Here is a 27,498-nt window from a genome sequence, read left to right on the forward strand (position 1 = left end):
TTAGAGCTGAGGCACTACCTACATACTCCCTGTCATAATCTTGGTGGGCAAGTTAGTTCAACTTCAAATGCAGAGTGTTTTCAATCAAGGAAATGTGTCCCTTTCGCATGGATTCCTTGCCTTATCTCTTTTGCCGAACAAGAATTTCTGAGTAGATCAACTTCTGATTCGGTTTAAATCTTCCCTCTTGGGAGGGGCTTCTGCTGTGAGAATGGCAGGCCCGAGGGCCACCTTCCTCAGAGGCTGTGCGATACTATCAATAATAGCTAGAATGTGTTGACTCCTTCCTACATGACTCAAAATGACATTTAAAAAAAAAAAGATTTTATTTACTTATTTGAGAGAGTGAGAGAGAGAGCATGAGAGGGGAGAAGGTCAGAGGGAGAAGCAGACTCTCTGCAGAGCCGGAGGCCCGATGTGGGACTCTGTGTGGGACCGGATCCCGGGTCTCTGCGATCATGACCTGAGCCGAAGGCAGTGGCTTAACAAATTAAGCCGCCCAGGCACTCCTCACAATGACATTCTGAAGTAGGTGTACGATGACCCCGATGACTGCTACACATTTTACAGGTAAAGCCATCTTGTCCAAAGTCAAGTGCACAGAAAGGGGCAGAAACGGAATCTCTACCCAAGCCTGCAATATTGGCAACTATACCTTTCTGGAACACAGAGCTGTCAGATCTTTATGTGGCTGTTAAGCTGTTCTTACAGACAACACTTGGCCACCTCTGGGAACTAAGTATTCCAGGGCTACAATATAAATTTACCCATCTGGGGACACCTGGGTGGCTCAGTTGGTTATGCATCTGCTTTCGGCTCAGGTCATGATCCCGGAGTCCTAGGAAAGAGCCCCGTATTGGGTTCCCTGCTCAGTGGGGAGCCTGTTTCTCTCTCTGCTTGCTGCTACTCTGCTCAGGCTCTCTCTCTCTCTCTGACAAATAAATAAAATCTTTTAAAAAAAGAATTCATTATAAATTTATCCATCTGGCTAGGTCACTTTGAAATTGTTTTGATAAAACCAGCGCCGTGGCCTCTTTAAGTTCTTGCTCCATAATGATAAATAGATGTGTGTTGAGGTCAAATGGGAAAAATTCATTCTTCCCGTTCAGGTGGGAAGGTTTAAAGCATTATTTTTATGCGAACTTGGGGAAGGAGAATTCCTGGGAAGCTTATATACTAAGATCACATCATTATGATTTCACTTTGCTTTTATCTCTTTGTCATTGGTTTTCCGTCCTTGTGACACTTCATGCAGGAGGGGAATGATTTCGTCCAGTTGCTCAAACTCCTTACAGATTTCATGAACAGTTCATTCATCGAGTAGTTCCTCATTAAGTGCCAAAAGAAGGGACAATGTGCCTTTTGTGATAGTTTCATATTAGTTTGTGCAGGAAGGGACATAAAGCCTAGTGAACATTTATTAACATTATTAATAGCTATTTTACAATCTCCCATTAGTACAACCTACAGAAAACCTTAAGCATTAAGCACAGTATCTGATATATGGAAGGTTCTTGATAAATGTGAATATAATTGGAATTAAAAAAAAGTAAAGAAAAGTGCAAGCTTCCAGATAGATTTAGAGAGGTAGGCAAATATACAGATGTACCCATTTTTATAATTGTATAAAATTATCTACAGACTTCATTTATTCATTCATCAATTTATTTAACCACTCTTTTATTCAATGTGTATTTACTGAACAGCTTATTAGATAGGCACCCAACACTGGAGATGAGCTGTGAGGAAGTAAAGATGAACTAAAACAGACTCTACTTTTATGTTGAATTTGATCTAGTAATTCTTGCTCAACACAAGTTTAATTCAAGGTGATACTTGCTAAAGGCAATATAAATAAAATGCTAAAGAAACAGAGGGGTGGGGAGAATTTTGCCTCCAAATGGGTAACCAAAGGGGTTCATGAAGTAGGTCATAGGTAAACCAGTGGTGAGATCTAACTGGCACTGGGAAGTATGGGGAGGAGGGAAAACGGCATTCTTTTCAGGGGACCCAGTGTGACTAGGTGTCATCAGAGTATATGTCAAGGCATGTGGATTGGACTGTACCTTAGGATACTGGATGATGGTGAGCTATGTGCTGGAAGTAGCTCACAGCTACTCTGCACCACCCTGCCTGCCCTCTCCGGGTTCACAGGGAGCTAGAAGACTGGGTGCTGCATTTCCCAGACTCCTTTGCCAGCGGGCTTATGTGAGGTCCTGCCAAGGAGGGAAGCTACCATACTTCTGGTTTGGGTTGTGGAAGTGTTGGCAGTGGTTTCAACAGAATCAGAGTGGGGAGGAACGTGAGTTCCTAGGTAGACTCAGTGCTGGTGGCTTCCCCAGCAGAAGCAAGACAGCTCTGGCAACATCAGAATAGTGGGTGCAAGCTCAGGAGCTCTTAGTGACACCACTGGATACACTTTTTTTTTTTTTTAAATCAACATTATTGAAGCATAATTTACCTGCAATAAATTGCATCTGTTTAAAGTGTGTAATTTGGAGCACCTGGCTGGTTCAGTTTGTAGAGCATGTGACTCTGGATCTCAGGGTCATGAGCTTGAGCCGCATGTTATACATGGAGCCTATTTGAAATAAAAAAAAATAGTGTATAATTTGATGAGCTCTGATGGATGTATATATCTGTGCAACTACCATTACAATCCCGAGGGTGTTTTGAAATAGTAAGCACTTCTATTTCCTTCCCAGGGCCCCTTACTGTCAATCAATCCTTCTGTTACTGCCCCGCGGTGACATCTGATCTGTTTGTTTGTTTTTTCTAAATAACTATCAGATTTTTTTCAACCCTGGTATAATGGACATTTAGGGGTGGATAATTCTCTGTTGTGGGGCGGGGGAATGTCCTGGGAATTGTAGCCTGTTTAGCAGCACCTCGATTTCTACCCACTGATTGCCAGTAGTACCTCCCTCTCCCCAGCTGTGACAACCCAAAACGGCGCCAGACATTGCCAAATGTCGCTGGAGAGGCAAAAATCACTCCCAGCAAAGAAGCAGGGCTCTAGTTTCAGGTGCATTTTCTATAATGCCATTTTATAGCGTGTACTCTCTGGTGTCGGGTTCCTTTCACTCAGTACACTCATTTTGAAATTTGTCCCTGAGGCTGCATATATCAATAGTTCATTTCTTTTTATTGCTGGATAGTATTCCATTGGGCGGATGTATCCCAGTTGGCTTATCTACTCACAAGCTGAGGAACATCGGATTATTTCCAGTGTTTGGCGTTTGTGAATCAGGCCGCTATGAACATTTGCTTGCAAGTCTTTCTGAGGGCATACATTTTAAAAATTTTTTAAATTTAAACCCAATTAGCCAACATACAGTACATCATTAGTTTCAGATGTAGTGGTCAATAATTTATCAGTTGCGTGTAACACCCAGTGTTCATTGCATCACGTGCCTTCCTTAAACCCATCACTCAGTTACCCCATCCCCCCACCCACCTCCCCTCCAGCGACCATTTGTTTCCTTTAGTTAGGAGTCTCTCATGGTTTGTCTCTCTCTCTGATTACTTTCCATTCAGTTTCCCCTCCCTTACCCTATGATCTTCTGTGCTGTTCTTATATTCCACATAGGAGTGAAAGGGCATAAATTTTCATTTCTCTTCAGTAAACACCTGGAGGTGCATTGTTGGGTCTATATGGTAAGTATATGTAAACGACATAGAAAACAGCCAGACTTCGTGTGTGTCAAAAGACACAACACATTAAATTCACTCTCAAAACAATTTTCAAGTATATAGTGACATACCGTCAAGTATATGTACATTGTTGTGCAACAGATCCCCAGAACCCTCTCCTCTAGCCCTCCTCACACTCTCTCTTTTTTTTTTTTCTTTTAAAGATTTTATTTATTTGAGAGAGTGAGAGAGACAGCACAAGTGGGGAGAGGAGCAGAGGAAGAAGGAAAAATAGACAAGCCGCTGAGCGGGGAGCCTGATGCGGAACTAGATCCCCAGGACCCTGAGATCGTGACTGGAGCCAAAGGCAGACGTTTAACAGACTGAGCCACCCAGGTGCCCCTTCTTTCCCTCTTTCCACAAATAAGTAAGTCTTTTTAAAAAAATGCCACTGAGATTTTGATAGGAATTGCATTGGACCTGCAGATTACTTTGGGTAGTATGAACATTTTATCATATTAAGTCTTCTAACCAATAACTATGGGGTATTTTCTCATTTATTTTGTGTCTTTTAAATCTCTTTTGTAAATGTTTTTTGATTGTTTTAGAAAGGGAATAAGGGGGGTGGGAAGAGGGAGAAAGATAATTTTAAGCAGGTTCCATGCCCAGTGTAGAACCTGACACAGAGATCGATCTTACAACACTGAGATCATGACCTGAGCTAGAATCAAGAGTCAGATGCTTAACTGACTGAGCCACCAGGCACCCCTCTTTTGGCAATGTTCTATCGTTTTTAGTACATAAGTCTTTCATCTCCTTAGTTACATTTATTCCTAAATATTTTATTCTTTTTGGTGTTATTGTAAGTTATTGTCTTAATTTCCTTTTCAGTTTATTCACTGTGTTATAGAAAAGCAATTGTTTTTGTGTGCTGATTATGTATTCTGCAACTTTGCTGAATTCATTGATTAGTGCTAACAGGAATTTTTTTTAAATTATTGAATCTTTGGGATCTTCTAGATATTAGATCATGTCATCTTCACACCTAGCTATCTTTTTTCCTTCCAGTGTGGATGCTTTCTATTTTTTTTCTTGCTTAACTGCTCTGGCTAGGATTTCCAGTACTATGTCAAATAGAAGTGATGAGGGTAGGCATCCTTGCCTTGTTCCTGATCTTAGAAAGCTTTTAGGTTTTCACCACTGAGTATGACGTTTGCTGTGGGCTTTTCATATGTGACTTTTAATACACTGAGGTAATTTCCTTCTATTTCTAATTTGTTGAGTGTTTTTTAAATCACGAAAGCGTGTAGAATTCTGTCAGATTTTTTTTTGCATCAAGATGATCCTGTTATATTTATCCTTTGTGCTATTCATGCGGTGAATCACATGTTGAGATCTATGATCCATTTTAAGTTAATTTTATGTATGGGGCGAGGTAAAGCTTGGCATTCATTTTTACCCAAGAATTTTGTAATCAACTTCTTATATTAAATTCCCTTCTTTTTAACTACCAAGAGTGATTTTCTTTTCCTGACTGGTCTCCCTGATTATAGTGACGAGGTTGGAAGGATAGGCTATATGAAAATGCTGGGAAATTTGAACGCCAGGCTAACATGTCATGAATCTTTTATTAACACACATGGGTTATATTACGTTGTGCATAAGAAGTACTTGCTTAAATTGCTGAAAAATAAACAGTTTCAGTTTCTCTCTCAACAAAATAGTGATAATAATACTTTTTTTGGCAGAGTGTAATAAGATCTGGTACATTTATGTAGAAATAGACATACGCATGCGCACACACAGCACTTTGCGCCACTGTGTCCAACAGGTGCTATGTCAGATGATGTCTTGCTATTATTGTACTTAATAAATTTACTCAGAACCTGCTCTATTCCTTTCCCATGAAGACTCTTGGCTTCCTTCTTTGCCTTTCTTTCTCTTTCTCTTTCTTTCTCTTCCTTCTTTCCTTCTTTAATGTGCTGGTAAGACAAGGGGTACCCTCTCTTTCCCTGTCACTATCCTCCTGTTCCTGTAATGTCCTATTTCCTCAGTGTTCTTGGATGTAGGCTGATGCATCAACATTTCTTCAAGAGCTCACTTGCCCTGTGACAGCCCTACCCTGACACAAGATAGCCTAACCCAAGAGTCAGAGGAAACTAGAGAACAGGGCTCTGAGGGAAACACAGAGTCTGGCTTAAAGGTCAAGCTGCAGAACACAGCCAACTCGGGAAATTTTCCCTTTGCTCTGGAAGGGACTGAGGAGGGCAGAGGTAGGAACACAGTTTTTTACACATACCTTTCTGAAAGAAAGAAGCATTTTAAATAGGGACTCTGTGGAAATATAAGTCCTCAAGAAGAGCAGAAGCAAACTGCAAGGTAATACAGAGTTGAATGCTAGAGACGAGACCCTGCCAGGAGCACATTTGGGTCTCTGTATGCAGGCATCATTTCACATCAATCTGTTCTCCTACCACAATCAATTTCAAGTTTTTTTTTTTAAGATTTTATTTATTTATTTGACAGACAGTGAGAGAACACAAGCAGAGGGAGCAGCAGCAGAAGAGGGAGAAGCAGGCTCCTTGCTGAGTAGGGAGCCCGATGCGGGACTTGATCCCGGGACCCTGGGATCATGATCTGAGCCGAAGGCAGACACTTAACTGACTGAGCCACCCAGGCGCCCCTCAATTTAAAGTTTTTACTATGATTATCATTTCTGGCCGTTCTGACCATCTGCCCCATGGAGCACACGGAGAAGCCTGCTTATAAAACTTCAAAACTGCAAGTCATTTGTTTAGAGGAACCCCTGGTTGCCTCTATCTCCTCCAACAAATACAGCATAATTCACCTTTGGCTGCTGTGAGGATAGGTTAGGACCTGGTGTTTTGGGGCAGGAGGGGAGGACTCTAAGTAGTGGCACAGACAAGCCCTCCAAAACTGTTAGATTCATCTCAGCCAAAGAGGCCCGATGTTCTAACCTAGGGCACGAGTTGATATCCCAACAATAAACTACTGAAATTCTCAGTAATTGGGATGGCTATGCCTTCCTGGAAAATCTAATGGATTCTATCTAAAGCACATAGCTTTAGCAAGAACAGTGGTCCAGTCATACATGATAAGATGATAACCTAACCCATTCCTCTGGCTCACAGAACACAATTTCTAGCTCTTTGTGTTTAGGGTAGAAAACAGAATTTTAATCAGTATTTGGCCATGCAATGGGAATTCCTTGTCATGAGTTTAAGGTTAAGATAGAGGAGATACAAATGATATAATGTGATATAATGATTAGAAATATATATTTGATTACTCAGATGACCAAAATCTATTTCTCAGATGTATTTGACCTTCATCCACAGTTTCTGAAAACACATCAGAGCCATAAAGGTGAAACGGGTGTCTTGTTATTAATGAAGGTGGCTTCTGAGACTCACCCAAGGGCAGGAGGTCCAACCATGTGGTTAAAGAGCCAGAACGTTTCATCCTGCCCTGACCTCCAGGGAGAGAAGAGGGGCTGGAGGGTTAAATCAGCCAGTGACTTAGTCATGACTATGTATTGAAGTCTTCATAGAGACCCAAGAGGACACCTTTTTGGGCCCTTTTCTTCTAAAAGTTTCCACACGTGGGGAACCAGAATGCTTCAGAGCCAGGCACCAAGCTCCATGCGGATAGAAGCTCCTTTGTTTGGGACCTCGCCATAGGTATCTCTTCCTTTGTTGTTCATTCATATCTTTTACTAAACTTTATCATATCCTTTAATAAACTGGGAAATATAAGTGTTTCCCTGAGTTCTATGAGCTATTCTAGCAAATTTTTAAGAAAGACCTATTTATTTGGGGTGGGGGGAGTGTGGGAGCACAAGCAGGAGGGGCAGAGGGAGGGAGAATCTCAAGCAGACTTTGTGCCGAGTGTAGACCCAGACATGGGCTTCCATCTCACATCCGTGAGAAAGGGACCTGAGCCGAAACCAAGAGGCAGATGCTTCACCAACTATGCCACCCAGGTGCCCCTGTTCTAACAAATTAATTGAACCTAAGGAGGAGGTTTTGGAACCAAAAATCTGTAACTGGTCAGCCAGAAGCAGGAAGAAACAGCCGGGGCCTGTGACTGGCATCTGAAATGGTGGGCGGGGCCGTCCGCGGGACTGAAGCCTTAACCTGGGGAATCCGACGCCATCTCTACATAGATGGGGTCACAATTGAGTAGAACGCTCAGACATGCTGCTGGTGTCTCAGAACTGCTTGCTCCTGTTGTGTGTGTGGAGTCTCCACCCCCAACTGGAATTGTTGGGGGAACATTAAGCTGATCAACCAGGGAAGGGGGTCTGATGGGAAAAGAGAATGATGAGGTGGGGGATTTTTTTTTTTTTAAGATTTTATTTATTTATTTGACAGAGAGAGAGATCACAAGCAGGCAGAGGGTCAGGCAGCGGCAGGGGGGAAGCAGGCTCCCCGCTGAGCAGAGAGCCCGATGCGGGGCTCCATCTGAGGACCCTGAGATCATGACCTGAGCCCAAGGCAGAGGCTTTAACCCACTGAGCCACCCAGGTGCCCCGAGGTGGGGGATATTAAGTTGAGTCAGACATTTGTCCTCCATTCTGCCCCTTGGGGAGAGAAACCACTGCTCTTCCACTCTCTTGGGCCTTCTTTTATAACCAAGCAGATAAAGCCAGAAGGGCCTGAGAGTTTACTGATCACCCACTCACGCCATCAAATGAGATAACGGACAGAGAACTTTAGCCTAGTTTCTGGTTCAGAGAAGCCCTTAATAAAATGTAGGTGTTGATGGTGGTACTGATAAAGCTGGAGCTGCTCTTCATGTTGTTTGCAGGTGCATAAACCCGTCTCCCCCACTCCTTTTTTTTTTTAAAGATTTTATTTATTTATATGACAGGCAGAGATCACAAGTAGGCAGAGAGGCTGGCAGAGAGAGAGAGGAGGAAGCAGGCTCCCTGCTGAGCAGAGAGCCCAATGTGGGGCTCAATCCCAGGACCCTGGGATCATGACCAGAGCCAAAGGCAGAGGCTTAACCCACTAAGCCACCCAGCCGCCCCTCCCCGACTTCTAAGTGAGGAGGCAGACAAGGAATCCATTGTCACATGCTGGTTGAATGGCACAATGCTTAGTATTAGGTCAGTGTTGATATTAGGTGTTCTAACTTCTTAAACAGCTCTTTCCAACTGTTTCCCTTTTACAAGCACATTCTCCAACTTAAAAAAAGAAAGCCATCCTCCCTTTGGGTAAACATACAAATCTTATCCCTCCCCATGAAAAGTTTTGGTACCTGCATCCTCCCCCAACTACACCCCGCCCCACCCCGCCATATGGGGAATTCAACCTGGAGAATCACTGCTATTTCTCTTGAATCCCCACCTGTCAAGAAGATTTTGTTGAACTTTAAGGTGAATATTTAAAAAAATCATTTGCATTTCATTTTTTCCCCAGATATTAAATTAAATCATTACTTTATGGGAGATTTTTCCAGATTCACTATCCCTACCACTAATCATTGGTTAAAAGATTGAAATCCTGCCTGACTAGAGGGGTAAACAACCTTAACTTGACTATCCGTGAGTCTTCTTTAGCATATGAAAGTTCCTTGGGATACCTCCCTTTTTCCTTATCTCCCGCAACCCCACAGTATATAATCGGCCACCCCTCACAACTCCCCTCACAACTCTGGGGCAGCTCTTTCTGCCCAGGGATCCTGTTCCCCGGGTTTTAATAAACCACCATTCTGTACCCCGCCCCCCCAAAAAAGATAAAAATCCCTAAATGCTTTATATGGGTTTGGCACCTCTTTAAAAATCTCACGTTATCTTGAAGCAGATTTCCTTGGTGGGGGCCAGGGGGATGGGGACAGATACTAAAAAAAAGTCACCAAAGTGCAGGGAGTAAGAGAGTAACCAAACTGCTATGTCTCCATCACCAAGCACTGACACTTACTGATTTTTAGGTGTCTGTCCAATGTCAGAGAAGCTGTGCTTGTCTGTCTGACCTAATAGACCCTAATCATTCTCTAATGCCTTTACCTAGCCTTATTTTATTTTTGATAATCCTATCTTAATTTTATATTCCATACATTATGTCTTCTGTCTTGTTCAACACAATGTGATCCCCATGAGGTCAAAGACCACATCACTGCAAGATTCCCTGGCACAGGAAGAAGGGTCTGAGTTATAACAGGCTCTGAATATCAGTTCATAAATCATGTTCTATTTCAGTCTGTCTTTTCAGTACAAGCAAAAACAACAAAGTCACATTCGCTCCCTTTGTAGCTCATTTCCAGTTTTAAACTCTCAACAAAGCAACCACTAATACAACCTGACACGAGTCTTCTAAGTACATTTTACACAAATGTGGGGGGAGGGTGGTGTACACGCATGTGCACATATATCCATGCAGGTAAGAAATACATTCTATGAACAAGTCAAGTGCAATGTTGTGTAAGCAAGTTTTTTACACAAATGAAAGCTTGCTGTACATGTTATTTTTCAACTTATTTTTAAAAAAGATTTTATTTATTTATTTGACAGAGAGAGACACAGAGAGAGAAAGAACACAAATAGGGGGAGTGGGAGAGGGAGAAGCAGGCAGGAAGCGGAGAAGGGAGCCCGATGTGGGACTCGATCCCAGGACCCTTAAGGCAGACGCTTAATGACTGAGCTACCCAGGCGCCCCTTCAACTTATTTTTTTTTCTCAAACTTGTTTTTCAGATTTAATCAAATTCTGTATTTAGTTCTTTTTAAATGCTGTTAAAGAGTCCATCTGAACGTATGCTACATTTTATCTATCTTTCTAAAATGGAAGACATTTAGATTATTCATGATTTCTGACTATTACAACAAATTTTCCTTGTATGTATCTTCTAGTACACTCTCTATAAATGTTAGTTTTTTCTTCCTTTCCTTCTTTTCAGAATAAGAATACACAATCACTTTTGTCTCTAGGGAAGGGGTGTTTTAAGGAGTTTTATATAGCTCCTAGGTGCTATGATTTCTTTGGGCTTCCAGAAAATAAACATCAGAAGAATAAAAGAAATGAAGTATCAATGACCACCTTTAAGTGCCAGTCCCAAAAAAGATGGATTATAATAGCCTTTCCCCTGCCTATATCTATCACGGTATTCCATGACTATGGCAAGGGTCAAGGGTCAATGAGGATGGAAGACGAGGGTGGGTAACAGCACCGGTAGAAAATGGTAGATTTGGCCCAGAATTGTTCTAACACCACTTTTCACATTTATAACTATTATTGTCGTCATCATCATCATCATCATTATTCACTCATTATTTGCTTTCATTTATAATGTTCTGTCAAAGATTTGAGTTCATTGGAAAGCCGGCTGCCTGAATCTCAGAAAGGCTCAGTTCGTCTCTCAAGGTCTCCTGAAGTGCCAGTAAGTGGCTGAGCTAGGACTTGAACCCGGCTCTCCTGTTCTTCCTTGGGTGGTTTTTATGGTGTTTTTTGCTTTGCTAGCGATCCAAAGGGGTCTACTGTGGGAGGAACCTGGGGTACTGAGTGTGGTGCATGAGGATGGTGATGATGATGGAGGTGACGACAGTAACTGGTACAAGGAGAGCCTAGACTGTTCTTTCCACACTGCACTTCCCCAGCTCCCCTCCAATACCAGCATTTAGTGTGGCAATATTCAGAGGCAGACAACTAGTTAATCGGGGTAATGGATCTTTGTTGAAACCATTTGTTAAACCCCCTCATTTACTTTATTAATCTGATCTTCATTTCCTTTGCTCATCTGATCTTTATTTCTTGGAAAGCCAAAACAAAACAAAAGAAAACAAGCACCTAGAAACTATAATGAACTTCAACAAATGCCTCATCCTAGAACGATATAGCAGGAGGGAGGTAGACCAGTACTTCACTAGACCCTGAGGTGGGGACTTTTCATTTCTCATTAGCCTCCACAAAACCAAACAGTTTATCTCTTAATGACATTTGAACTGTCCTACATTTGCACTGGGTTTGAAAATGGGTTTTGCTAGTAAAAACCCAAATAAAAAGAAGGGCATGGGCCAATGCCAGCCTTCCGCACAATGGCAGTTTGCATCCTGCTGATTTGGTCTCTAGTAAGTGGGGTAGGGACTCTTGAGTGATTTTCTTCTTGGGTCCTGCCAGTTCCTTCCCACTGGGAAGGGTGTGGCCAGAGGTCAGAAAGTAGCGCTGCCCACCATGATGCTGCTACTCCTTTTCTGAAGAGTGCCTGTAATCCACAATATCCCTGACACCTGATTAATAGCACTGCCTTATTTCAATATTTAAATATTCCACCCATGCATGTGTTTTTCTCTTAACTAGAGCAGACTGTTAGCTCTCGGAGGGCAGGGGTTTATTTACATAGACACAGCCAAACCTCCATCCCCAATGCTATATAAAAAGAAATATAATGGTTACCACCTCCATGCATTAAATGAAAGAATGGAAAGATCTGAATAAATCATGTTGGTTTTAAAAAGGCTAAAAACAGGATGGGAGACTCCTACTTTTCTTTTCTTTGATTCAGTAGACTCCATGCCCAGTGTGGAGCCCAGTTTGGGGGTTGAACTCACGACCCTAAGATCAAGGCCTGAGCTGAGATCATGAGCTGGGTACTTGGGGTGCCTAGGTGGCTCAGCTCATGGTCCTGTTCCTGGGACTGAACCCCACACTGGGCTCCCTGCTCAGCGGGGAGCCTGCATCTCCCTCTCTCCGTCCCCTTGCTTGTGCTCTCTCTCTCCTCTCTGTCAAATAAATAAATAAAATCTTAAAAAAAAAAAAAAAAGAGCTGGGCTCTTCACCAACTGAGACACCCAGGCACCCCCTGGTCATCTTTCTAATAAATATTCCCAAGTTTTCATTGATATGAATCAGTACTATGGATCAAATTTAAAAAACCATTGGGACTATGCCCAACTGACTGAGCCACCCGGGCGTCTCAAGACTCCTATCCTTCTAATTTCAGTGCTGTGCGGGAGAATGTTACATTAGGACATCAAATGGGCCCGTAAAATTAGCTAAGAGAAATAAGATCTAGACTACATGGTAAGTGAGGTAAGTGTTTCATTTATTTATATGGGCCAGGAATCTTATTCTTGTTCTTCCCAGCCCCATCACCCTAGTAGTTATCTTCTAAGAACATTTTTTAGTTTCTTATTTCTCTTTAATGGTTCCAGAGTTATGCTTAGCGCCTGTCTGAGAAGAGGGCCACCTCTGTGGTATTCGTCACTGTGGCTGACATGGGTGGGGGTGTGGCTAAGTCAGCTGTTCTACCAGAAGCTTGCTAAACTTAAAAATGAAAAAATGAGAAGAATTCAAAAGGTACCATTTCTGGGTGGACCATCATAGGGGTGAACATATCTATGATAAACATAGGACTAGGAAAATGCCTTAAAACTCAGCAATTTTCTAATATTAAGGACTGAAAATCGAAAACAGAGGCATTTCAACCTAATATCCTTGAGTATGTGTTTGAAAGGCCAAATCCCCTGAACAAGCCCACCGGGAGACTGTGGAATTTAATGTGGGGTTAAGGTCGTAGCATTTCCTGCACCAGCCCAAGAGTGATCATTCCCCCCTCTCTCTGTAAACTAATGAAAGCTACATAAATCCCTTATGTAGACAAAGCCTTTAGCAGATCTGGCAAATGAGACCTATTTAGAAAAAAAAAAAATAGCACTTGGCAAAGTAACTTCTACTTTGTACACATCTGTTTTACATCTGTTAGAATCTAAATTTCTTCAGAGGAGGGGCAATTTCATCCTAGTTCAAAACACGCATTAATAAACATGATACCACATCACCAACATCGTTGGCAAAGTTGCTTTGTTTAACTGATGAAACCGACTTCTAGGTTAACTTCGGGTGAGGTCATCTAGATACTCTCAGAGTACTTTTCCTGCAGTTATACTTAGTATCTTTTCTGATCCTTGCATTATAGAGAGTCATTTCAACATGGGGCTTATATGGATTCTGAATTTTGATTTTTTTTTTTTTTTTTTGGATCATGCAGCTGTTATTTGGAGAGATTATTGATGTTCACAATGAGTTCTCCTGCTGGCTTCCCCCCATTTTTTTTAACCCCATGTTGGTCTAAATATTTGTCCAGGACAGAGCTCCTGGCCAACCCCAGTTTATCCTTTTGCCAATGTTCCCCGGTTGCACATAATGAATGAACATTTTGAACTTGTATTTCTGAAGGATCTATAGACACAAGCATAGACAGTGTCCCAAATAAGAGGGGTTCTATCGCTGGACAGACCTTACCATTGTGTCGTCATTGTTTTCTTTTTTCCTGCTTGCAAATAATTTATGTGACTTTGCCACAGAAAAACAGCTGCCTCACACTATTGCCAAAGTCTCCTGTAACATGGGCTGTTTTGCCAATAATGGTAAATAATGGCGCAGGGTGGTTAAAATGTCCATAAATCCCCAAATCACATGTAACCCACTCATCTGTTGCTGAGCTGAGTTTCCATGGATACCAAGGGACTGTCTTCAATTTTGGAACTCACAGAGAGAGAAAACTCCCTCGCTCCCCCAGGATCTGCAAGCCTAGAAAAAAGTTAAAAGAGTCCTTGAGAACCATCCTTTTACAGACCCTGTTTATTAACCCACTGGAGACCAAGGCCCAGGCCACCTTCACTTTTCTTATGCTCCCTTAAGAGAAAAATCTCCTGGAGAGGGGGTAATGGGCAGCATGAGAGCTGGTTAAGATTTCTGAGACTATTTTTCCCTGTAATTCCAGCATCAGAGGTGAGTATATTTTCTCATGTTATGGCTGCATTTTTAGAGATAGGGTTTCTATAAGAGGGGGATGCATATTTAGGCACTGAGAGAATCCTGGAAGTAGAAGATGAGCATGCTGTCAGCACAGACATGCATCAGTGTAAAGGCAAAGTCCCAGCAATAAGACTTGGAGGATGAAAACATGCTTGACTTCAAGAAATCAGCCGTATACATAATGAGAGCAAAGTCATGGTTCCATGTGCTCCATAATGGCTCATGTTCATCAGGGTAAAAAAAAAAAAAACTTAAAAAGAAAGAGTTCTTATGATTATTACCTCCTTACAAGTACAGCTGACCCTCGAACAATATAGGGGAGAGGGTGCTGACCCACACAAAGTCGAAAATCTGAGTCTAACTTGTGGCTGTCTCCAAACTTAAGTATGGATAGCCTGCTGTTGACTGCAAGTCTTCCTGAGAACATAAACAGTTGATTAATATACACTTTGTGGGTTGTAAGTATTAGATGCTGTATTCTTACAAAAGCTAGAGAAAAGAAATGTTATTAGGAAAATCATTAGAGAAAATACATTTATAGTACTGTACTGTATTTATTGAAAAATATCTGCCCCAGGCAACTCAAACCCATGTTGTTCAAGGGTCAACTCTATTAAGCTCCCCAAACATATTTTCTACACCGTCTTGGACAGAAGCTAATGCTGCTTAGCCCTTACTAACTAATTAGTGCTATGCTACAGATCTTAGCTGCCATAAATCCAAAGGAACTATAAAATGTAACCTTGTTGCCTTAACCTTTTTCAGCAGTTAACTTTACAACATTAAAGACCTCTTTCCTCAATAAAGTTATACAGTTGAGAAAACCAATTATGATTTTTTTTCCCAAATTCATCTTTTGTTTTACTGGATCAAGGACTTTAGTATCTCAGGATTGTTGGAAGTATTTTCTGTACAGAAAACACTTCCTGTGTGCCTAGGTGGCTCAGTTGGTTAAGTGGCTGCCTTTGGCTCAGGTCATGATCCTGGAGTCCTGGGATCAAGTCGTGCATCAGGCTTCCTGCTCAGTGGGGAGTCCGTTTCTCCCTCTGACCCTCCCCCATCTCGTACTTGCTCTCTCTCCAATGAATAAATAAAATCTAAAAAAAAAAAAGAAAGAAAGAAAGAAAGAAAATTATGGTTTGGTAGATCTGGGGTGGGGCCAGGAGACTGCACTATGATTACAGCCCAAGCAGATGTTCAGATCACAGCTGAGAAATCCCAGTGTGCTGGAAAGAGCCTTTGGAGAGAGTTAACAGAGCTCTCAGCCCAGCCTGCCATTTATTCAAGGTGGGACTTCTGGTGAGGTTCCTGGACCACTCTCACATCAGCTTATTATTTATTTATTTTTTTAAAAGATTTTATTTATTTGTCAGAGAGATAGAGCACAAGCATGGGAGTGGCAGGCAGAGGGAGAAGCAGACTCCCCGATGAGCAAGAAGCCCGATGCAGGACTCGATCCTAGAACCCTGGAATCATGACCTGAGGCAAAGGCAGATTCGTAACCAACTGAGCCACCCAGGCTTCCCATGCCAGGTTCTTATATGTAAAACAGTGATAATAATTGTGAAGATTAAATAAAATACCCTAAAAGTTCTCTGCAAGGTCTTTGCACATGGTCAATGCTTCCAATACCCGGGTTCCCTCTATCTCTTCCACTTTAGACAATAAGAAAGAACATTTTTTAATACTTTTGTGGACCAGACCCTCTTCCAAGCAGTTTTGATAACATTTAATCCCATGAGGCAGGTGTTCTTATTACTTCTGTTTTATAGGTGAGGGAATGGAGCCTCACCTGTATGTGAAAAGATGTTGAGCAAACTACCCAAGGCTGGGCTTTAACTTAGCTCTACTACCTAGAGTGTACATTCTGTACATGAGTACAAATCAGGGACAGGGAACTTGAAAACCTTGCTGCTGTCTAAAAAAGACCCACCCTTCCCTTTCCAGCACCTCTGCCATTTGGTCATGTTCCCTGATGCCTCACTAGATGATGATGACCCCTGCATTCAGTGTGGATGGAGGTCTACCCAGCTGTAACTTGGCTATAATTGTGTCCTTCTCTTGTAGGGTACGGGGCGAGGAGTACACGATCTAAGACTAAGGACTGCCTTACCTGTAGGGTCCATTTCCTTTTTCCAGATTTTAGGGAGCGTAAAAGTCCGTTAAAGAAACAATGATACATAAATTTGTTTGGGATGCTCTTCCCTCTCTGACAAGTGACCGTGGAACCACGGTTTCATTTTCAGGAGTCCTAACCTGAAGAGTTGTGACCAGAAACTTCACTGATCCCTGCTGAGACGCTGCGAACTACCGTGACACAGAGTGGAGCGTACTGAGTCAGGCACATACACCTGTGCGGGCACGTGCGTGCGCCACATAAATGTAAGATGCGTACGTGCACGTCACTCCCCCCTGTGGCACACACGCACACCACACGCTGTGCACCTATGAGTGTGCGTGTCGGCGGGTGTGTTCTGGCACCGTCCGTGCGCACACGTGCACGCTCTGTGGATGACACTAACCTGATAGTGAACGTGGCTTTCCAAATCCAATTGTCTAATGAACTCCTTATTTAAACAACAGTTGCAATATTATTACGGCATTATGTTTCCTTAAAAAATTCATTCCGTTGTTCCTGTCACACAGCAGGAAACTTAAGTGCGGCCAACACTTTCTTGCGCTGACAGCTCTGATTAAGGCATGAGTCTTTATTTATTATAAATGATGTTTGACAAAATTTTTTTTGAATAAATGTTAGTATATAAATCTACTAATTGTTTCTCCCTGCTGGGAACAGAGTATTAACTGTGTCTGCCACTGCCTGAGAGGCACACACATATTTACGCTGCATTTTACCAATGCTGTTATTTTAATGGGACCTAATAGGACAATTCCAAACTGTGATTGTCCCTTAGACATCAGTGTCGCTGAGGGAAGCCCTGTTTGTGCTGAAACTGTCCCTAAGTTTGTGATGACAAGGTGGGGGGGGTGAGCTGCAGAGGACAAGCTTTGCCCGGAGGGACTCAGGACTCAGGTCTCACCAGTTAGCACCATAAAGGAATGAGGCCCAAGATCACTGCTGCTTCCAGGGCTTTTAAGTTGCAAATGCAGATCCGTATGTTGAACCTGGCCGCATCTAAATGCTGGCTGCTAACTAAAGCATTGTCCCATGCATTCTCATGCTCAACTCATCTGCTGGTAAGAGGAGCTACCCCTGATAAGTTTGCTACCTCTGCCCACAATAATTCCTCGGAAACCCTAGAAATCTATTTCCTAGTGGTTTGGGGGACAAGCCAAGAGCCCAGGGATTGGCGGTAGTGATGTGCGAGTCCATGTGCACACGGGATCTGTGTATGTGCTTAGGAAGCCTGGCTTGATTCCTACCCTGGCGTGTGCTCTGTGGGAAGGCTCTGGAATGAGGAGGATGGAGAGCCTTCCCACCATCCTGGTATACTGACTTAGCCAGTCCAGTAGAATGTGACCTAACTGATCACACCACAGCTGGGGTGAGTTTGGCTGACGCACTTAACCACCATGCATTTTCTTCTCTCCAGACGTTTCCCTGCAAATTACCACCAAAGGAGGAAGCACAGTGAGGACCACCCCAGAAAAAAAGCCAGTGAGTTAGATCTTTCTGTATCTTTAAAGTCTCCTAGTGGATTTTCTATGCGGGGATGTGGCACCCGTTCGCTGAAAACTCAGAGGTTTCTATAATGGGTACTTCCGAAATTTTTGTTCGAAGCTGTTTCCCTGACGGATCCAATCTGAGAGTACTAGTTTATCCCCCAATCATTCATCTGCGGGGCTGTCTGCTCAAAACACTCTCTAAGGTTATTTGTAGGGCTGTGGTGTACTGAGTACCATACAGAGCCCCGTGCAGAAAGACCTAATTATGACTTTCTAGGAACTGACACTAATGGACTGTTGATTGATTGATGGGCTGCCTCGTGATGATCCTGATAACCTGAGTGGTTTCTCTACAAATGGTGTTAGAAGGACGGTCATTATTTTCAATGAGATCATGGTCGTAAAGCTTGCAGTTTATATAACTCAGTAGTACTCAGATGATCAATTAACGAAAAAGAGCATGCAGTTCTGGCTCGGGACATAAAGCCATTCTGGTAATTGAAGAAGAGCGAGGGAACGTTCGTTTTCCTCAACGCGAGCAAACAGTTCAGAATACAAACTATGGCTGTAGGGTCTTGGAGTCTATCCGAGAAAGGTGCTCTGTAGATACTTTTATAACATGAGAACACTCAAGCTGCACTAACAGGGACCTGCGATGTGTCTGTCCAGTGTGTGTTCTTATGGAGAGGTGCCGGGTGGGTGGGGAGAGGCAACATGTGGGACTTCCTGAGTGCCACACGCTGAAATGGCAGCTGCATATACATTGATATATTTCGCCCTCACAAGGGTTGGTGAGGTGGACTTTACTGGAATGATTCTAAAGGAAATGAAAGCTAAGGGATGTGAAATTGAGTTGGCCACAGCTACTAGCTCAGTGAGCAGCCAGGATCTGAGTCCAGATATCCCTGATGCCAAAGTCATCCGGTCTCCCCCCCAAGCCTGGATTCTCTCTCAGTAGGGTTATCTTCACTCATCGCAGACAAATATAAAATAGAACAGGGGCACCTGGGTGGTTCAGGTGGTTAAGCATCTGCCTTTGGCTCAGGTTATGGTCCCAGGGTCCTGGGATCGAGCCCCATATCAGGCTCCTTGCTCAGTGGGAGTCTGCTTCTCCCTTTCCTCCTCGCTTGTGCTCTCTCTCGCTAGCTCTGTCATTATCTGTGTCTGTCTCAAATAAATAAAAAAATCTTAAAAAAAAAAATAAGAGCAGTGCCAATGGTATCATGCAAAAAAGGGAAGAGCTTCCTTCAAGCTGTCCCAGCATTGGGACCTTTGGGCTGTGTTCTTTCCAGGGCCTCTGCAGAAAGTGCTGGGCTGTGAGGCAGAGGAGCCTTTCTCCACATCCCCCTCTGCCGCTGTTAAAGCCGCTTTGGCTCGCTGCCGCTTTTAGTCCCCCATTTCTGCTGTGCAGTCCAATATCAATAATGATAAATAATACATCATCAGTCCATTTCCATGAGGCATTAGTCTCCCTCCTTCCTGGCGGTGGGGGACTGAGGTAGCATTGATGCCCCTGTCACATGGGGAGAGGGGAACAGAATCATCCCAGAGGAACAGGCTATAAGGGAGGCTGGTCCACTGCTGCCTGGGTCCAGCTTGAGGATCCGTGGAAGAACGTCTGTATTTTCTTTTCGTTAGCAGACAAAATACAAAAGCATATCACAATGCAGCCTCTTCTTCTAACTATTGCTATTGTTGAGTTTTTTAACATTCTTTAGCATATTCATTCATTCAATGAATGCTCATTGAGTCTAACGTTATGCCTGAAACTGTGCAGGATTTTGGGACACGAAGACGAAAAGCCACAGTCCACACATTTTAAGGTCTGATAAATTCAGTGGGGGTGACAGATGCTTTCTTAAGAAGCTGTAACATAATTGTTTGGAAGAAGAGAATTCTAAAAGGAACACCAGATTCTATTCTATTCTGCGTGGAGTAGCAGAGAAGGCATCTGAACAAATACAGCAGAGGACATGTTCCGCGACTCGTCAGGTGAGGGAGAAGGGTCGGGGGCAGTGTGTCTGGAGCTATGAGCGGCTTGGAAAATGCTGTGTGTCAAGTACCTGGTGGGAGTGGTTAGAAACCAGAAGCACAGACGCTGCTACCCAGCTGGAGATTTTTTTTTTTTTAAAGATTTTATTTATTTATTTGACAGAGAGAGATCACAAGTAGACAGAGAGGCAGGCAGAGAGAGAGAGAGGGAAGCAGGCTCCCCGCCGAGCAGAGAGCCCGATGCGGGACTCGATCCCAGGACCCTGAGATCATGACCTGAGCTGAAGACAGCGGCTTAACCCACTGAGCCACCCAGGTGCCCCCCCAGCTGGAGATTTTTAACCCATAGGTGATAAAAATGTTTTGAGCAAAACAGGGACATGATCAGATATTTGCAGATGGTTCTCCAGGAAGCAGGGTGAGGACACACTGGTGGGGGTTGAGGCTAGAGACAGAGAGTTGTGGTGGCTGCCGCAGAGAAAATGGAGGGAAGAGAGGATAGGGTCTTGTGTTACAGTAGCAGCAGAGGGAAACGGCCCATGGGTAGATGTTTAAAAGGCAGACTGAACATTTCGTGACTGTTTACAACAGAGGGAAATAGAGTGGAAGGAACAGAGGTAATCCCAATTTACTGGCTTGAGCACTAGGAAGTAATTTTGTGGTAAAAACCGTGGTCACTAATTTATCTAATAAACCTATAGGCTCATATATTACAAGTATAACACAAGGGTAGCCTGGGAAAAAGAAAACACTCTTAAAAGTTTTGCACCATGCACATTTGCTGAGGCAAAGTATGTCATACAGTTTTCACTGTAGTAAAAAAATACATTTTGGGCAGAGGGGATGCTGATAGAAAATGTACATGCAATTAGTGAATTCAGTCTTCAATGGTATGTCAAATGACCCTTTTTGATTTTTCTTATTTTTAAATATAACTTTTAAATCAATTTTTTTTTCATGCTTAGACCATAGTTTAACAAGACAAATAGCATTTTATCTTTTCATCATTCTCTGGGAATTGTCACTCTGCTATAATTTTTAGTATCTGAGCATTCTTCTCATTCTCTGAAAATTCCTATTTCTCACAGTATCTGTTTCAACAGTATCTCCTGCAAGATAATCTCTTCCGTAAGGACACAAAATATAGCTTATAGAATTCTGTGCTCTGCGTTCTCTTGTTTTCTTTGGGATTTCTCCTTGTTTTTATTTGTCGCGGTCTCTCTCTCTCTTAGATTTAGGGCCTTCTCATAACTCTCTAGCCATCCTTGCTCTCCACTTCTATTTACCAAGGAAGCACTCTGATTAAGTGTGCATGGGTGGGGCTTGCAACTGGGAAGGGACCTTGTTATGGGACTAAGACCACCAGCAGATGGCTCAGGATGGAAAAGGGCATGGGGGGGGGAGGGCCTAAATATTCTTTACATGGTCTATCACTACACCTTCTTTTGAGCACCACTGCCTACCCTGGCCTTCCTGGGCATCTGGAGCCCTACACCTTGAGGATCCCCAGGGTTCTGAGTGCTAGACTGGTTGTTCTTATCAGCATCTTCCTTAGGAGGCCCTTCTTAGATTTTGCCTTTCTCCACTTTGCTAAGTGAATTTCCACTCATTTGTCACCTAGAACTTGTTGGTCTGTTGTCTGTTGTCAACTTTTCTCTGTTCTTAGTGCCCACGTAGGTTATTTTTTACAAACCCTTTGGTGGGACTTTGTTAGGTAGCAGAGATAAACCTGTGGGTTCAATCTCTCTCGGGTAGGCAGAAACCCCAAGCTGATTCTAGATGGTTCCTTCACCAAGAAAATCAATCCTGATGCCCTCAAGTTTCAACCACTTCCTACGTGCATGCTTTCACTAGATTTTTAACTATGTACTAGTATTAGACTGGAACAAGTGAGCTTTCCTGGCATTTCTCCGCAGAGAACCAGTGTAACTCTGTGGTCCAGTAATGGAAAGATAATTTGGCCAGAGCAGGAACTTGATTTAGCGCCTCTGTCCTTCTGGGGTAGATATACCTGCTTTCTTCTGCTGCCCAAGAACATTTTGAAGACAGAACATGATATTGTGGGTGAATTATGCTTTGAGACCTTAGGAAGAATGGCCAATCATTGGATTCCAAGAATTCCTTTCTGCCAGGAGAGAGGAAGCCTCAGCTCCTTGAAAGAGGGTATTAAGATTCCTTATTCATACTGCTTTAATAACGGATTAGCATTAATTATTAAGTGTTATTTATAAAACATGCTTCTGCCTCATAATTTCTAATAGAGAGAGGAATCTAATTTTTAGCATTCAACTTGTTAACCAATTAAACTAAATCCTTAATAAAACATCTGGTGCTTAAATATTTTAGTGACAAGTAATACAGAGTCTTGTTCTAAAATATTTAGGTGAACTGGAGCTATTCTTCGGTGATTATCAGTTACTTCAGTTAAAATTACACGAAGGATACATGAATGGAGCCACACTGTGTAGCCTGCCCTGGAATGGGGGTCCACAGAGGGAGATTGTCTTCCTCGATTTGGGACCAACAACTCTGAATGTGGTACTTGTGGCTTGGCACCCTTGTTTGTTAAATGGAAATAATACCACTTCCAAAAGATGTCACAGGGATTTTTTTTTTTTTAAAAACTACTTCCTTGAGAAGAGAAAATGAGGATATATGTGGTATCTACTATAAAAATAAAAAGCATCATAAATACACAAAAATCATATGTACAGTGGTTGGAACTAAACTCCAAACTGTGTATTCATATACATATCAATACCTAAACACAGACTTCACCCCAACACCCCTATCTACTGAAGAAATTCAAAGCTTTTTTCCAAGTACTCTTTCCCCTTGCCTAGCATCCAGGCTAAAGCAGAATCAAGACTTGCTCTGCATAATACTTTGGTTTATGTGACATGCCGCCGTAACTATCGTTTTAAAAGTCACCACTAAAGGCTCCATAAGAGCCAGGTGAGTAGAGCTTAAGAGCTTCTGTGAGCAGAAGGTTCTCACATTCTGGGTGCAGGGTGCACTGTGTGGTGGGCTCCTAGGGGAACTGCGGCTCTGGCAATGTCATTCCAGCCGTCTACACCCATTGTCCTTCCAACTGTGCATCTGACTCAAAGGTGGACAGATGTGGCATCTTCTAAGACTGTCTACAGTCTCGGAGAATGTGGCAGTGGGGAGAGAGGTGGGGCTCAGTTCTTCACTAGTTGGCTTAGTGGTGTTGGAAGGGGGAGGGTAGCAAGAAGAGCTGGTAATTGAGAATGGAAGATCTTGATTTAGCCTTTCCCAGTGGGACTTGGAAGGGTGCCAAGAGGGAGTCTGACTTTAATCATAGAGTCATGGAACTGGAAAGGATTTTAGAAATCATCTGTTAGGAGTGTCTGGGTAGCTCAGTTGGTTAAGCATTCAACTTTTGGTTTTGGCTCAGGTCATGATCTCATGGGCTGTAGGATCTAGCTCCACGGCCAGGTCTGCACTCAGTGGGGAGTCTGCTTGAGGACTCTGTCTGCCCCTCCCCCACTCACAAACATACACACTCTCATTCTCTTTCTCTCTCTCTAAAATAAGATTTATTTATTTTAGAGAGAGTGTGAGAGAAAGAGATCACAAGCAGGGGGGAGGGGTAGAGGGGGAAGCTGACTCCCCGTTGAGCAGGAGCCCAATGTGGGGCTGGATCCCAGGACCCTGGGACCATGACCTGAGCTGAATGCAGCCGCTTAACTGACTGATGGCTCCCACACAGGTGCCCTAAAATAAATAAATCTTAAAAAAAAAAAAAAAAAGGAAAGAAATCATCTGCTAACACAAGTGCCTTATTTGACAAATGAAGAAATGGAAGTGCAGAGAGGCTAAGTGACTTGCCTAGAGTCACATAGCTAATTGGAGGCCAAATGAAGACTAAGACCCAAATTTCCTGGCTCAAGCTAGTGGTATTTCCCTTATATCATCTTACCTCAAGTACCTCCAGTAATGTCCTGCTAGTTGCATTTTTTCCCCTGTACCACTGAAAATCATTTCTGAAATATTTTAACTTACAGTACCCTGAGACTGAATTTCCAGAGCCAATTCTTATGTCATTCAAAAGGCATTTTCAGGGCGCCTGGGTGGCTCAGTGGGTTAAGCTGCTGCCTTCAGCTCAGGTCATGATCTCAGGGTCCTGGGATCGAGCTCCGCATCGGGCTCTCTGCTCAGCAGGGACCCTGCTTCCCTCTCGCTCTGCCTGCCTCTCTGTCTACTTGTGATCTCTCTCTGTCAAGTAAATAAAATCTTTAAAAAAAAAAAATAAAAAAAAAGGCATTTTCAGCTGTTCCTGCTTTCTTAATCTTTGAATAATGGAATTTCCTCATGATACGCTTTAGAATTGAAATGCAAAGAGAAATGTTATCTTGTTCACCCTCCGTGCTTCTCAGATATTGAAAAAGTGCTGACCTGTCAATTGTGTTTCCTGCCATCAGCTGCCACCTCCTGCTGGGATCCATGTTCAGCATCACAATGTCTGGCAAAATGCAGGTCTGATCAACAGTCTTTTCCCCAGCAGGCTCTCACAGCTGCTGAGCCAAGATGCTCACCCAGAGCCAGACAGCCCTGGGAGAAATTCATCAAATTGGAGATGGAGTTACTTTGTTTCAGGAAGACAGCTTTCTTCCCTGTGTGGATGGTGTGTGTGACACTCTGGCTGAGTGCTCCAAGGGGCAATATATCCGTGGTCTAAATTGATTCATTCTCTCCTAGGCTGTTTGCAAATCTACAGGTCTGCAGTACTTCCTGTCAGAGGCACCAGAGGCACAAGACAGGAAAATCCTGGCAGCCTGGTCCTGAGTGGGCTTTCTTGAATTAGCAAACGTTTTTAATCAAGGAGAAATGTGGGGTTTTTTTTTGTTGTTGTTGTTGTTTTTTGTTTGTTTAAACAAAAAATTTTTAAAGATTTTATTTATTTATTTGAGAGGGAGTGAGAGAGAAAGAATGACCAGGGAGAGCAGCAATGGGAGAGGGGGAAGCAGGCCATTTGCTGAGCAGGGAGCCCAACATGGGGCTCGATCCCAGGATGAGCTGAAGGCAGACACTTAACCGAATGAGCCACTGAGGCGCCCCAAGGAGAAATGTTATCCTGGAAAATCTGGTGGCTTGTGGTTGGACAGTCGCCATTTGGGTCACCTGATGATCAAGGCATGTACTTAATGGCAACAATCTTTCCTCTCCAGAACAACTGTGTCTCTGCCAAAGCTGTCACTGAGCTGGTGAGCTGGGTGGCTTAGGATCAAGGGGGTGAGGTGGTTCTGGGGGCCTGGCACGTGATAAGACATGGCGATGATCGTGGGGAGCTGTCTCACAATCTGCAATGCTTTATTCTGTACAGAAGCAGTCCACCTGTGGCTTAACTGTGTCCTGCAGGAGATGACAGTGGGGTCTAGGCTCCTAAATGGTTGGTGGATCCTGCTGTCTGCCACGGTGGAGTAGCCCCATAAATCAAAGCAATCATCTTTCCGGGGCTAATGTGACTCTCATGGGCACCCAGGCAGATTGTTTTCATTGCTGATTCCAGCCAGCATATTTATCCAGAGTCAAGGGTAGCTACTGTGCCATTTCAGGCTTTGATGCAAGTCACAAAAGCAGACGTGGCTACTCACTCTTGTCCTCTCTCATAAACAATGAAAGACTTCAGTCAGATGTGTTTATTTCTAGATGCAACAGTATGTTTTGCACTCACAGAAAACCTGGAAATTGCTGCTTTGCAAATATAGCAAAGCATAGCTGCACATTTGAGACAGAAATGGGATGCTCACGCCAACCCTTCCTTTTTATTCTCTGTTGTCTAGACTCAAGAGGTTCGAAACTGGGTGCCCTGGAAAGGTCCTGAACGTACAGTCCGTCTCGTTTTCACGTTCAGGCTGTGGTCAAGGCAAGGCTAGGGGCATTTAAAACTTCGCAACATAGATGTCCTGAGTGCTTCACCAACTGTTTCCTAAATAGTAAACAAAGAACTTAAAAAAAAAATGAGTGAATGTCACCTCTGGCCTAATTTTAAGAGAATGTGTCTTTAGGAACAAAGAATCCTCGGAGAGGCTTATACTGAGTCCCTCAAATCAGAGAAAGCACATCATTCCAGAGACCATACATGAGTCTCTGAATGAACTTTTTGGAAGTTTTTCCTGTAATTAGGGTGGAGACTGCATCTCTGGAGAGCTCCCTGGGATTGCTGCGGGAGCTGTTGGAGGCTTTTTATTTATTTATTTTTTTCTATAAATGGCTTTTTTTCCCCCCCTGGGCTGCAGTTTTAGCCCTGCTTTAGCAATTATTTTTGTCTCATGAATGCATTTTGAAGACTATGAGCTTCTTTTTTTCCCCCAAAAAAGGCTGACCTATCTACAGGTTCTTTCAAAAGAGACTACAGTTTAGTAACTGTCTGAGCTAAGAATGTGGTCTCTCCAGTAAAGAGCATCAGGATGTTCAGAAACGAATTCTCATTTTTTTTTTTTAAGATTTTATTTATTTGACCGACAGAGATCACAAGTAGGCAGAGGCAGGCGGGGGGTCGGGGGTGGGGGGAGGAAGCAGGCTCCCCGCTGAGCAGAGAGCCCAACCTGGGGCTCCATCCCAGGACCCTGGGATCATGACCTGAGCTGAAGGCAGAGGCTTTAACCCACTGAGCCACCCAGGCGCCCCCAGAAACTAATTCTTTTGTAGTCTCATAGTCTCATAGGATTCTTCCTGACTGTTTCTACTGAAGAGGCCTGCACAGTCTGTCCCACATGTACTCACCCCTTGGCTCCCTATCCCACTGCTGGATGTATAATGGACATGAAATGGAACCTATTCTGTCATTTTTTTAAAAAAATATTTTTATTAATATATAATGTATTATTTGCCGCAGGGGTACATATCTGTGAATCATCAGGCTTACACATTTCACAGCACTCACGCTATTCTATGATTCTTAACTGTGTCACCCATTCTGAGATAATAGGACAGAGAAGGAGAGGAAGGTAGAGAAACTGGTAAAGAGATTGTCTGAGGAGAGAATATGGTCCTGCTGAATCCCGCCCCTTCAGCAAAAGGGGTTGGGAAGGGCTACCTCCCACACCCAAGCCCAGTGAGGGGTTACTCTAAGGGCACCCTGGAGGGCATTCTGAAATATGTTTTTGGAGGTAGGACTCAGAGAGAACTGATTTCAGCCTTTGAAAACCTGAAGCGGACTGTGGACTCAGGTCTCTCTACTGCCTGGAGGATAGAAAGAGGAGGCAGATGCCATGTATGAGGTCAGAGGCCAGACACAGTTGCTGGTCTGGAGAGGACTGTCAGGACAGGTGATGTGTGAGGGTCCAGAGCTGGACTGGGCTCAGCTTGGGCCCTATCCAGAAGGGGTGAGAGGGTAAGGGCACTTCAACAGACAACAGGTGCAAATGGACTGTGGACGCACTGGGGTGGCAGGGGGACCTCCGAGAAAGCGAGAGATCCACCTGTCCTGAGGCATGGAAATTA

General features: G+C 43.3%; 1 protein-coding gene across 2 annotated transcripts in view; it reads right to left on the reverse strand.

Annotated features, from left to right (window-relative positions):
* Window positions 1–27,498, reverse strand: part of RNF150 (ring finger protein 150) — a 277,312-nt gene that overhangs the window by 16,967 nt on the left and 232,847 nt on the right. Inside the window, exon 7 of one of the 2 annotated variants that reach the window (XM_047718515.1) lies at window positions 25,126–25,404. The exons of the other annotated variant lie outside the window; for it this stretch is intronic. Within the exon in view, the coding sequence (XP_047574471.1) occupies window positions 25,394–25,404 (11 nt within the window). The 3' untranslated portion in view covers window positions 25,126–25,393. Of the gene's footprint in view, window positions 1–25,125; window positions 25,405–27,498 lie in introns of those variants that run through there. 2 annotated transcript variants of the gene reach the window in all.

The sequence above is a fragment of the Lutra lutra genome, chromosome 2 (genome assembly GCF_902655055.1).
Source record: "Lutra lutra chromosome 2, mLutLut1.2, whole genome shotgun sequence".
NCBI lineage: Eukaryota > Metazoa > Chordata > Mammalia > Carnivora > Mustelidae > Lutra > Lutra lutra.